Source organism: Nylanderia fulva, unplaced genomic scaffold, assembly GCF_048542155.1.
Source record: "Nylanderia fulva isolate GAGA-0341 unplaced genomic scaffold, ASM4854215v1 Scaffold15, whole genome shotgun sequence".
Taxonomy (NCBI): domain Eukaryota; kingdom Metazoa; phylum Arthropoda; class Insecta; order Hymenoptera; family Formicidae; genus Nylanderia; species Nylanderia fulva.
Window position 1 is genome coordinate 1,797,216 of NW_028189730.1, and position 13,097 is coordinate 1,810,312.

A 13,097-nucleotide genomic window follows, 5' to 3' on the forward strand; every position below is an offset into this window, starting at 1 on the left:
CGCGTGTTCGTCATGCGTGTTTCGTCGTGAAAGCCGAAGCCGGGATGCATAAAAGTGGGATGCAAATTTAAACCTTCGGCGAAGAGATTTTGATCGTTTCTCTCGAGTAGGTAAAAAGAATCATCGAGTCTCTCCTATTTAATATTAGTATTATTTGGTATTATACATTTCGTTGTGGGGGAGGATATATTATACTCTCTATCAGTAAATACCTATATTAAAATGAAGCATATATGTAGAGAAGGTAACCCAAAGAGAAAAATATATCGAGAGAGCGAAAACGTGAGAAAAGTTGAAAGAAAAATTCGACAAGAAGTAAAACAAGATAAAGATACCAAGACAAATAGGAAAACGAGGAAGATAAAAAAGGATTAAAGGGACCGAGAGGCAAGCGAGAGATCCGGGATGAGGAAAAGAAGACGAGGAGAGAGGAACCTATCGGACTCGAGGAGCCGGCAAAGTGACGACGGGTTGCAACCGCCGCTGTCACCAGAGGGAAGAAACAAAAGTGCAAGAGAGAAAGAATAATACACCATGGCGATGGTAGTAGCCGGTCGTCTCTCTGATGGATGTCGCAAGGCGCAGCGCGCATGTGCCCGAGACCCTATAAGGTACCCGAAGGCGGCCAATCCGAGCAACCGCTCTGTGTTTCAAGTGTTCAACGCACCCGCCGATGTTACGTAGACATAAATTACGAGCTTGCCTTCTCCTGTCGTCCTCCTCTCCCTCCTTCTCTCGATATCTTTCGATTTATTCTTATACGTACGTGCTCTCTTCATTTTCAATCTCTTCTTCGAATCACAAATCTTTCAAAACCAACAAAGCCTCGGCAGATATTTTCTCTTTTCAAAAATTCCTTTAAGAATTTTCCTAATAATCTGGTATATTCAAAGCTTTTAAGCAGCCTTAAATTTCCCAAAAATCTGCAAGAATTTTTCCTTTTACCTTCATGTACTCTTCATTCTCAATATATCTTTGAAATTGTGAATCCTTCAAAGCAAGCTCTCGGACAAATAAGCTTCGGTACATCTTTCTTGTAAAAGTCTATCCAAAGTTTTTAAACAGTCTGACATTTCCCAAGAGAACCCCTTGTAATCATTTTTGCATACATCTTCCGTCGAAAATGCTGCTTATAATGAACGGAGCCAATCTTCCCATACCGAGTCAACTAATAAACGTGAAAGAGACAATCCGCTACACGACGATTCTTACGTACGTGCTCTCTTCATTTTCAATCTCTCCTTCGAATCACAAATCTTTCAAAACCAACAAAGCCTCGGCAGATATTTTCCCTTTTCAAAAATTCCTTTAAAAATTTTCCTAATAATCTGGTATATTCAAAGCTTTTAAGCAGCCTTAAATTTCCTAAAAATCTGCAAGAATTTTTCCTTTTACCTTCATGTACTCTTCATTCTAAATATATCTTTGAAATTGTGAATCCTTCAAAGCAAGCTCTCGGACAAATAAGCTTCGGTACATCTTTCTTGTAAAAATCTATCCAAAGTTTTTAAACAGTCTGACATTTCCCAAGAGAACCCCTTGTAATCATTTTTGCATACATCTTCCGTCGAAAATGTTGCTTATAATGAACGGAGCCAATCTTCCCATACCGAGTCAACTAATAAACGTGAAAGAGACAATCCGCTACACGACGGGGAATAAAGTTCACGTAAGAACGATCATATCATCCCGAACCGCCGCGAGGGACGTGATCGGAATCGCTAATCCTACCCCGGACTCCGCTTAAGCGTCGCCTTCGTAATCTTTACGTGCACGCGCGCGTTGATCGTATACCTTATGTAACGGGGGATCGAGTTAGGTCCGGACAAAGGTATTGCAGGAATGCGCGCGCCTTCCTCAAAGCATGTGTGTCTTATCAAGCATGAGCCGTCGTCGCGTGCGGTAATAGGCTCGTTAAGTCTAAGAAAAGCGTCGCGAATTATTCGCGAATCGGGATCGTAATTTTTGCGGAAATTCCATATAATACGATCTCATACATACATCTCCGACCGAAGACAATTGCGGCTCATTTCCGACGTTATTCGCGGATAATATGCATGATCGCGGAGTTATTGTGCAAATCTAAGGAAATGAGGATGTTACGTAAAAAAATCCCCGAATGTCGACGTGATCGATGAATTTCTCACGAGAGCGTGCGAGATCGATCCTCCAGATCCTTATCCATCTCTCGAGAGCGGTCCGACTCTCTCGCGGACTGCAACGAGACTTTCACCGGCGCGAAGCTTGCACAAGAGTGTATATGCACTTGCCTTTCCTCTTTTTTTTCCTCCTCTCTCTCTCTCTTTTCTCTCCTCTCATTTTCGCGAAACCGCGGAGTAAATAACCGCGTGCGCGTGGAATCCGCGAGATGCCGGGACGGAAACGAGTAGAATGTCGCCAGAAATGTCGCTCTCGGCTGACGGGGACTCGACAGAAACTTGACGTCCTGTCCTCTACCTGCGCGCGTGAATCTGCTTATATATTCGCAAACTCGAATGCGGCGCGATAATTGAGAGAGCCACCAGGGAGAGAGAGTTTTATCGGAGCTAGAATTTTTGTAATGAAAAAATTGTGAAACATAATAATGATAATAATAATAATAATATGCACTCAACGCGTGATGATTAAACAGCGTGAATGTGTTGCTTAATTTCTTTCCCAAATGAGAACATCGATTTTGTCACGTGCTCATTTCTCACGTAAGGTTCAAGTGTTTGAGGTAGCGTGAAAAATATCAATTAAATTTTGTAAATTAAAAATTGAGGATTTATAATAATTTCGCATGGTTTTACGCGCGTTGTTTTCATGCCTCGAATTTTAAGCGCCTCTTCAGCGATAAAATACGCAAATACTATATTTAGTTAATCTCAGTTTGTTTTTTTCGAGCTCCTTTCGCTCCGGAGTGCTCTGCTGAACAAAAATGTGTAAAACCGACCGCGTTAACAAACGTCGCGATGAGCTTGAAAAATGAGAAATCGTCGTGTCGGTCGCGTACGGTAATTTGTTTGAAAACGCCAAGACCGAATGCGATCCGGACTACGGAAAAGCATGAATGATAACCTTACGTCACGACCTACCGAGATACAGCGCGTTATCGCAGTAAATTGTAACTGGCTCTCGTTTTTTTTTTTTTTTTCATCGCGAGTCCGATGAAGAAGCCCGGCCAGCCACGGCTGAGTCAGCGAAATTTCTTTAGGCATCGACAACGACGACGGATAAAAAGTTATCGGGATAGCTCGTCGTCCTCGATATCAATGGCGCAGCAATGTCGTCGGCGTTGGTGGAACTCTCCGAGAGATTAACGCGAAATCCTACTAGATGGTAAGTAATGAACCTAATATAAAACTCTTTCATGATCGAAACGAGTCCAGTAGTTGCGAATCATCCTGCCTTTTTGAGCGAACAGAGAAGATACTCGCATGTAGGATCTCTTCTTCATAGGAGAAATTGTTTCTGAATAAAATATTGAAGAAGAACGAAGAAGAGATATTTTTTGGGGACTGATCCTGCTAAGACGAGAGACAAAAAAGTGGACATTTTATAGTTGCCTTTTTAAGCGAATAAAGAAGATACTCGCATATAGGATTTTTTCTTCATAAGAGGAGAAAACATTTTTTTTAATATTGAAGAAAAGCGAGAAAGAGATCTTTGTGGAGGGCTGATCCTGCTAAGATGAGAGACAAAAATTTGTGACCGTTCGAGAAAGATATTTTATAGTTGCCTTTTTGAGCGAATAAAGAAGATACTCGCATATAGGATTTTTTCTTCATAAGAGAAGAAAACATTTTTTTTAATATTGAAGAAGAGCGAGAAAGGGATCTTTGTGGAGGGCTGATCCTGCTAAGACGAGAGACAAAAATTGATGACCGTTCGAGAAAAACATTTTATAGTTGCCTTTTTGATCGAACAGAGAAGATACTCGCATATAGGATTTCTTCTTCATAAGAGAAGACATTTTTTCTAAATGAAATATTGAAGAAGAGTGAGCAAGGGATATTTTTTGGCGGCTGATCCTGCTAAAACAAGAAACAAAAATTGGTGATATTTTATATTGTTTGATAGTTCTCGGTGGCTCACGCAAAGAGTGGCACGTGTACTGCTATCAGCTTCCCTTGCTCGGCCAACGATAGCGATAACAACAAACTGCCTCGTCCATCGCGTCGGCCGCGATTTCTCTCTCTTTCTCTCTTTCAAAACACGCGTGGGCGACGCTTAACATCGCGGAGAGCCGATAAGTCGCTCGGCTATCTGCACTTCTCCGCGTCGCCATTGCGAGCTACCAATCGGTCAGACTGAAATATTTCATAGACGCGCTACCAGGCTGTCAAACACATCTCATATCGTCCGATCATTGCGCGATCTCTTTCTCTCTCTCACTCTCTCTCTCTCTCTCTCTCTCTCTCTCGATCGGAGGCATTGTTCAGTCGAGTCATAAATAATTTTTGACATGGGATACTATATATCTCTCCAAAAGGTCCTAAATGAATCACGCTGGCTACAATATGAGTCGTGCTACTTCGTTAACAGGCTATCTTATCTTCAAAATATTATAGTATTTGAAACTTTGAAGATCGATAAATTTTTTTAGATTAAGCGTGAAAAGTACCCAAGTGACATCTTGGGACCTCAAAAGAAAAGATATGATTGAAAAAAATATGCGGTAATATTCATGAAGGAATGTGTAATCTGTAAAATGTGGCGTCCTAAGGACATAACTTTAAAAGCGAGTCGTATTTTAAAAGTGACAGTGAAATAAAGCCCGCATTAAACGTGTCGCCATTTGGGGAAATAAAGAAAGTAAGAATAAAAATTACTTATAATTAATAATAAAAAAGTGTGTGAAATGAAGAAACATAGAAGTATACCACGCGTTCGAATTTTAAAGGTACAACATAGGATAAAGAAATCCAAAACTTTTCACTTCTAACATATCTTCGTATCATCCATCAATTTATAATAAATTGCAGCTTTCTGTTGCAAACTAAGAATATTTACTGAATGCGTGATAGATTAAATAATAAATATCACGATTTAACTCTGCGAGAGCTCAATTTATTTTGACAATTTTCGACGGATACATTCTCTGCGAGGTGTCTCTCCTTTGATATTTCTTAAGCCAAAACGTTGTCTCTTTACAACGGTGACGTCTGAACGACGTCGCAAATTAGTCGGATCGTTGATTCGCGCTCTACTTAAATGATAATATTAGACCACTTCCTGAAGAATATATCGATGATATAACGTACAAGTTTAATTTTACATGCACGTTGCCAATTTTATTCGGAAAATATCCTGAACGAGTGTAATCAATTAATAGTTTCAACAGATTGTTCATTTATCATGCAACCCATAAATTAACGTCAAAGTGATTTCTCATGTTGATTTTCCTCTTTATATGTAATATCGTTCAGTGCGTGTGAAATCTCTGCCTCAGAAAATTTCAACGTGCATGGATATAATTTTAAACATAGTAATTTAATATGCGTCATGCTTTTGCAAAAACAAGCCATTTATATTTTTTTTTTATCTCTTCGCCTTGCATTTAATCGTCATTGTTCCTTATCTATTCCTCATCCTCATTTATAATCGATAGAAATGTGGTTACGCGGACGCGCTACGATAAATCACGAGTCGAAAGCGATGGAGATGCATAAATCACGTTTGTATATATTTTCGAGGCTCGCGAGCGGCCAAAACACGAAGAGGCGTATCTGAAAAATAGTCGTTACCCGGAGTCCTGAGCTTCAAATACGCCTCTCTTTCTCTTGCTCCCTCTCTTTCCGATCACCCTGATAAACGGAGTTTCTGTTGACACGCTGAAAGCGGCGGGTGTCGCATGCCTCGGAGGCCAAGAATCGCGACCTGACCCCGGGAGATTAGCGATTCCCCTTCTGGTGGGCTCATCCTGCTTCTCGCATTCCGCGAGAATCGTCGACCAACTATATACAGGGATGTTTATATATCACATCATTCGTTCATATTAAACTCTCAATAGTGTATATATACAGTACACAGAGAGAATTTTCTCTTTAAATTTACCCTGAAAATCATGATAATCGTGGTGGGACAATACGGTATTGGAAGAATTTGATAAGAGTTTTTCTGATTAATATTTACCACAATAAAAATATTAATATTGACCATAATAAGATATAAAATATACTACTAAAATTTACTATATACATATTAATATTTTTTATGGTACATTTTATAGTTAAACAATCGTATGGCAGCGATCTGTGCAGATTTTTTGTACGAATAAATCGTAAAATATTTAAATGGCATTTTATTTATGACAGATTGCTGCCATGCAAATCGGAAAATATTTAAATGACATTTTTATTTATGACAGATTGCTGCCATGCGGTTGTTTAACTGTAAAATGTAAGGTGTTTCCAAACTTGTAAAGGGTACTGTGTGCAATAAATAACAAATGTCCATTTGTAAGATTATTTTTTGTTATCACGATTAATAATATTTCAAATAATATACTGATAAAAAATATCTCATTAAATTTATATTCTTGCATGTTACGAATATCTATATTATAGAATATTTCTTTAGTTTTTCTCTTAAATTAAGAGGATCCTTTTGACAGATCTGTGCAGATTTTTTAAATGAATAAATTGTAAAATAAACATAAAATATTTGTCAATAATCTGGGTTTTTTAAAGCACAAGTTTTCCAAATTCTTGTTCAAATTTTGCTTTATATATATTTATTTATTTATTTATTTATTTATCAGTATAAACGGGAAAAAATAATTTCCTTTAGTATACAAAGTATATATTTCACAGAAGTGTAATATATTATTCAAAAACAATTAACAATTACTATCAGGTCGCAGGTTACAAAGAAATAATAATTAGTATACAAAAGATAGAAAGAAAGAAAATTATTTGTCTTTAAACATATATTTGTTTTTCAAATCTGTTGGATATTGCAATCCAGATTTTTTGGGAGATTTAAAAAAAAATCTGTAACATGGGGTAAATTTTAAAGACCCCGTCTACTGCGCTAATGAAAAAAAATGATTGCTGAAAATACGAAAAATATGGAGATTCGGAAGAATTTCGTTATTATGTTTTTTCGAGGAAAGATTCGCGTAGGTGAAAAACACAATTTGCATTGAAATATCGTAAAGAGATGCAAGTTTAGAACTGAATTTTTAAAAATCTGGTTTCTTCGGGTGCATAGTTATGTCCCGCCTTCTCTTACACATATCTAATATCCCGTTAAATTTAAATGTCTCTGTGTTGCGTAAATTTGCGTGCGGCTCATCGACGCCATTCAATGCGCGCTTGCATGCTAAATGATTCCGGCACGCGAACATCGTGACCACCTAAAATCTGACTTCCCTCTGATCGAGGTAAATTAAGTGCGATGCGTGACACATCACAATCGGCAATCGAGGAAGAACCGCGCGATAATCGCATTAAAACCCCCAGCTCGTACGACTGCGAAAAATGTTATTAATTTTGAACGCTTTAAATGAAATCCTTCGACGATTGAATTTCTCGGGAAAAAATGTATCTTCCTCTAAGATACACAAGATTTAATTAAAATCGAGGATTTATCGTTCACCTATATCTCGAAAATAAATTTGCCATTAATTTTCAACGCCGTCTAACTTTGTGATTATCGAATTATTTAAACGGGACGATGCTTCATTCCAATTTATCTTCTCTCTAATATCTGCAATTAATTACAAATAACTCGTACAAGATCTTCATCGCGTCGACGGCCATCTGCCGCTTCGTTGTACTTTTCCCTTTTTCGTATCTTCATCGGAAGATCGTATCCGAAAATTCTATCCCATTAGAAAATTAAATCGAATGAATAGAATCGAGCGCGTGAATTATTCGAAACGGTGTTTTGAAAAAAACGAGCGAATGTTAGTTTTATATTTATCGCCGCGTTGATACGAGACACGCATATCCCAAAATATAAAAGCAACATATCTTAAGAGCCGTCCTCAGTTAACTGGACACGCTTCCGAAGTGTCATGATTACATAGATCAATTTACGAAACATTTATTTATTACGAAAAATGTATTTCAATCTTAAATTGCACTCAATATAATATTCCAGAACCAAATCGCCACTTTCTTATAAAAAAAAAAAAAAAAAAAATTAATATTGACAAATGTCACTTGATATTTTTGCACGCACGCATATGTCAATTCGCGTTTATGAAGACTCTTCGCGGGCATATTTTTTTTTTTTTAATTTGATCGATCGCACGCTTGTAAATTCCGAAGGCATTTCTCTTTCCGACGCCCCGTATATATCCTTTTATGAAATAACGGACGGAGTGTGATAACGTCAACAACAAGTGCAGCGATGAAACCAACCAGGTTTGGGGCCTCGAGAGTGCAAAGTTAAACGTCGGCCGGCGACGACGACTGCCGGCGACGGACGGCGGCGGATATAATCTCGGAGTGTAATAAATTACGCACGTCACAAACCCTATCGCGGCCAGACACGTTCGCAGCAAGATGGCCTTATCTCATCGAAGCTACAACGAATCGCTCTCTCTCTCTCTTTTTCTCGTTTTCACTGCAGCGAGCGTTTCGTCGTTGAAAAAGCTCGCAACAAAGTTCGCGCGATGTGTGAGACTAATTGACGCCAAATTGAACGATATAGTCGCGATACTCTCTGTGTTTTTCCTAAATCAGACTGTCATGATATCGCGGATTACATGGATTTTCCGGTGGAAAAAATCGCTTGTGCAAAGCGTAAATATTTCGCGAAATATTCGATGCAAAAATATTATATATTAGCTCGCCTTGTATATTTATTGTAGACTTAATCTCTGATTGTGTAATATGATGGACCCACAATCGTGAATTTCTCTACTACTTAATTGATTAAAGAAATATTATTTCAACCAAAGTAAATCATGCTGAAAGTGATGGCTTTTCTATAAAATGATTCTATTTAATAATTTAATTTTTTATATGATTTTAATGTAACTAAATTTATTTGTATTATGGAACACAACTTTTTGAAAGAAGGAAAAAATGAGAGAAAGACAAAACATTGAGAACATATCTATTTTAGGCAAAATTTGATACTGTGATATCTCTATACTAATATATATATATGTGCAATATTTGCATTTTTTCAAGGCGAAGCGGAAGTTGCAGCCTCACAACAAAATAAAAAGCTTTTATATATTTATCTGTATCATATTTTCAAAATATCCACAAAAAATAAAAAATAAATTTAATAAAATTTTATAATTAATTGTACATACAAGTAATTGCATAAAATTATTTTAATTGTTGAATGGAGATTAAATTAATGACAATTTGTATATAATGGAATAAAACGAAGAGACGTTATGTTACTTTTCGTTAGCGCAATGTTACTTTACGTTCACCTCCGTTCATTGGCGCACGCGTGATTAATGCACCGGTTTAATTAATCGACGACAAGAGACAATCAATTACATTTGTTTACAAGCGGCACTTGTTATTTACGACGGCGGTCCTGGCCGGTTGATTAAGAGCAAATTAATGTTATACTCCAAGGTAGAGTGTGTTATCACACCTTGCCACGTAATCCCGCATTGCTTTCAATTATCGAATAATTATCATTGATCTTATTAAATTTTTTACACATTAGCGAACAGTTGTTGCCCCAATTGCAGATCGTTTCATTTAATATTTCATTCTGGATCTCGTAAGTTGACTCATTCAATTATAACTGTGGTCGATGAAAAGCAGATTTGGACTTTTCTTTGAATTGTAATTTAATTGTTAGTGAATTTTTGCGATCTTGGCAAATTTGTTTCATTACTAGATAAAATTATAAAACTTGTAACTTTACGAAACAAGGGATGTTTTGCAGCTCTCTTTCGAGTGCTATCCATCCGTCGCATGTCTTGGATTCGCACCTGTACGACCTAAATTGAACCGGTTTCCCTAGATTGACATAATTTCCGAACCTCGCGTTATCAGAATCGACCCTCTCCAAATCGAATCTCAAACTTGAAAAAAAATTGACAAGGACGTTTAACAGGGTGTCCAGCAGACTCGATGTAAAAAAATTCCCTGACATTTTCAGATTTTCCAAGACCAGAAATTAATTTTTCCCTGACTTTTTAGTATTTTTTCCAAATATATAATTTACATATATCTATATAATAAATCAATTAAATGTTAAATCATGAAATCTTTGAGATATTTTTGTCGACAATGAAAAGGCTTAGAAGTTAAAAAAACAAAAATCTACATCAATTGTACAATCTGCATTATGCACGATAATTGAAACAAACATGTCACTATAAACTATATAAATAATCACTTTTTTTTATTTATATTATATCACATTTTTTGGTTTTGTCTCCATCAAACATATTGAAATAAAATAACACAATGATGAAAATATAAATTAACAAACACGCTGTAGATGAATCGATTTTTAACAACACAGAAAATTAGTGTGCCAGGAGTCAAAGAAAAGTTTATATTTATTTAATAAAAAATTTTTAATTATTGAAACAAATGTAGAATAATATGAAAAAATCCAGATAAATAGTACAATTTCCTGACTTTTCCCTGACAATTCCAGATTTATAAAATTTCCTGACTTGTTCAGATTTTCCAACAAATTCAGAAATTAATTTTTTCCCTAACTTTTTAGTACTATTTTTTCCAAATATATAATTTGCATATATCTATATGATAAATCAATTCAATGTTAAATCACAAAATCTTGAAGAAATTTTTATCGGCAATGAAAAGATTCGAAAGTTAAAAAAACAAGAATTTAAATCAATTATACAATCTGCATTATGCACAATAATCGAAACAAACATGTCACTATAAACTATTTAAATAATCACCTTTTTTATTTATATTATATCAAATTTTTTAGTTTTGTCTCTATCAAACATATTGAAATAAAATAACACGACGATGAAAATATAAATTAACAAACACGCTGTAGATGAATCGATTGTTAACAACACAAAAAATTAGCGTACTGGGAATCAAGAAAAAGTTTATATTTATTTAATAAAAAATGTCAAATTATTGAAATAAATGTAGAATAATGTGAAAAAATCCAGATAAATAGTAACATATTTCCTGACAATTCTAAATTTATAAAATTCCCTGACAATACCCGGTTTTCCCGATTTCCCTGAATCCAGACACCTCGAATGAGCTTCCAAGCTCTCTGTAAAATGAATTCCTACCGCGGAAAAGGAGATACGCACATTCACCATCTTGAATTCGATAGGGATAAATGTTTGCGGAGACGCTCCTCGCAAAATCCGAGAGCTAGGGGTGCTCTCTCTTCCACCCCGACGGAGTGGAAGACCAGCTGGGCACGAAACGACCAATGGGCAACACGGAACACGGGGATGACACTCACCCAGTGCATGCCGGTGGTAGGAGGGGCGCGCTCCTCATACACTCCCATCAGGGTGGCCGCTGTCGCGGGGTAGTTCCCGCCGAGGGTGCGCGACGCCGATGTTGCTCGGGGGGGAGTCCCGAGGGATCCGCTTGCCGATAACGCGGAGATGGCGTCCGCTGTGGCTCGGGTTCTCTCTTCCTTCCACCTCTACCGCGCGTTCTCACCCTTGTCCTCTCACCCTCGCCTTCTTTCTCTCTCTCTAGCTATCTATCTCTGACGCTTTACTCTCCGCGCGACACTCCCGATATCACACTAAACGAAATGGGGAAGGAGGAGGGTTGATCCCTCCGTAAACTCCTTCAAGGATAGTCGAGGGAGGAGCCCTTACGAGTGCATCTCGTCCTTCGCCGAGTCGATGACAGTGTCTCAATTATCATACGCGGGAAACACCCATGTCACTTCACAGATCGGCACTTGTCATCGGCGTCGTTGACAGTCTCGAGATCCGCGATCCGCGGTCCATATCGCCCCGGCGCGCACTGGCGATGTCCGACGACGATCGGGAATCACCGAAAACCCGTCCTGACCTTTCTCTATACCACATTTACACTAAAACAATCCCATTGGACGCGAGTCGTGCGATTATCGACTCGAAGGATCGATCCAGTACGCGACCCCACGATTGTTCACCTTTGGTGGAACGGCCAGCCTGCACGGGGACGGTCCCCCGGATCCATGTGCTCCGCCACGAGACGAGACCCGACGAGGAACGAAACGGAGGGAACCAACTCGGGGCTGCGCCGTTAAGGTGAGTGCGGACGATTCCGACGAGTCGGAGCCGCGATACGGAGTGAGGCTGCCGGCGCGGCCTGGCTCCCCAGTCCCGAGTACGTTAGAGGCAGCGCCGTCTGGCGGCGAAGCCGACATCAACCTGGCAACATCATGAGATGTAGTGGGTCTCTCGGGGCTCGCAACCCAAGTCCACACCCACGGCGCCTGATTCGCTGAACGATACGTTGGTCCAGCCCATTCGAGCAAACTTGCTCGGGTCGTGATGAAGTTGCGTTGTTCACTCTCGGTGAACGGGTTTGTCGGAGAGTGGGCAAAATGAGGGAAGAACGGTAGAGAGAAAGAGGAAGTCGACGCCGCTGCGCTTCTCGCATTGTCGTAACCTCGGGAGTAATCGGAAATTGTACGTCGGGGAATACGTTTCCTTCTTCGCCGAGACGGAAAGAAAAACCCTTTTTCTTTGTTAAGAAACGTGGCGTTTGTAATTAGGACAGGTTCAGAGACGAAATTTCTGACATTTTTTTTATAAATGTCTCTTGCAAATGAGTTGTACGAACAATTCATAAACCCTGACATACACCAGACTTCCTTCCTTCCTACTTTGAAAATAAAATAAAATTTTAGCCGCTTTTGAAAAATATATAATGGTGATGAACAAGTGTTATCATACCAAATTAATTATTACTTTATCTTGGGGTTGGGATGTGTAACTTAAAAATTCTCGTTATTTATATTACGTTCATTCCTGATTTATTATTCTTTTAAGCCATTGAAATTAAATTCCTCGCACTTTTGGAAAGGCATACTATAAAAAGATGGGGTTATTTTTCTCTTAATTTGGACCTCACATTAATAACAACAATTTCTGACAATTTGGTGGCATGGTTCTTTTTTTTCTTTTTTGGTGGAGTCGACATCTTATCTACTACAATGTCACTCGG

General features: G+C 38.3%; 1 protein-coding gene across 2 annotated transcripts in view; it reads right to left on the reverse strand.

Annotated features, from left to right (window-relative positions):
• Positions 1-12,265, reverse strand: part of LOC114938979 (protein apterous-like) — a 36,051-nt gene extending 23,786 nt beyond the window's left edge. For both annotated transcript variants that reach the window (XM_085480463.1, XM_085480462.1), the window contains exon 1: positions 11,386-12,265. In XM_085480463.1, coding sequence (XP_085336589.1) covers positions 11,386-11,433 — 48 coding nt within the window. In that variant the 5' untranslated portion in view covers positions 11,434-12,265. The remainder of the gene's footprint in view (positions 1-11,385) is intronic.
• Positions 12,266-13,097: the final 832 nt, after the last annotated feature.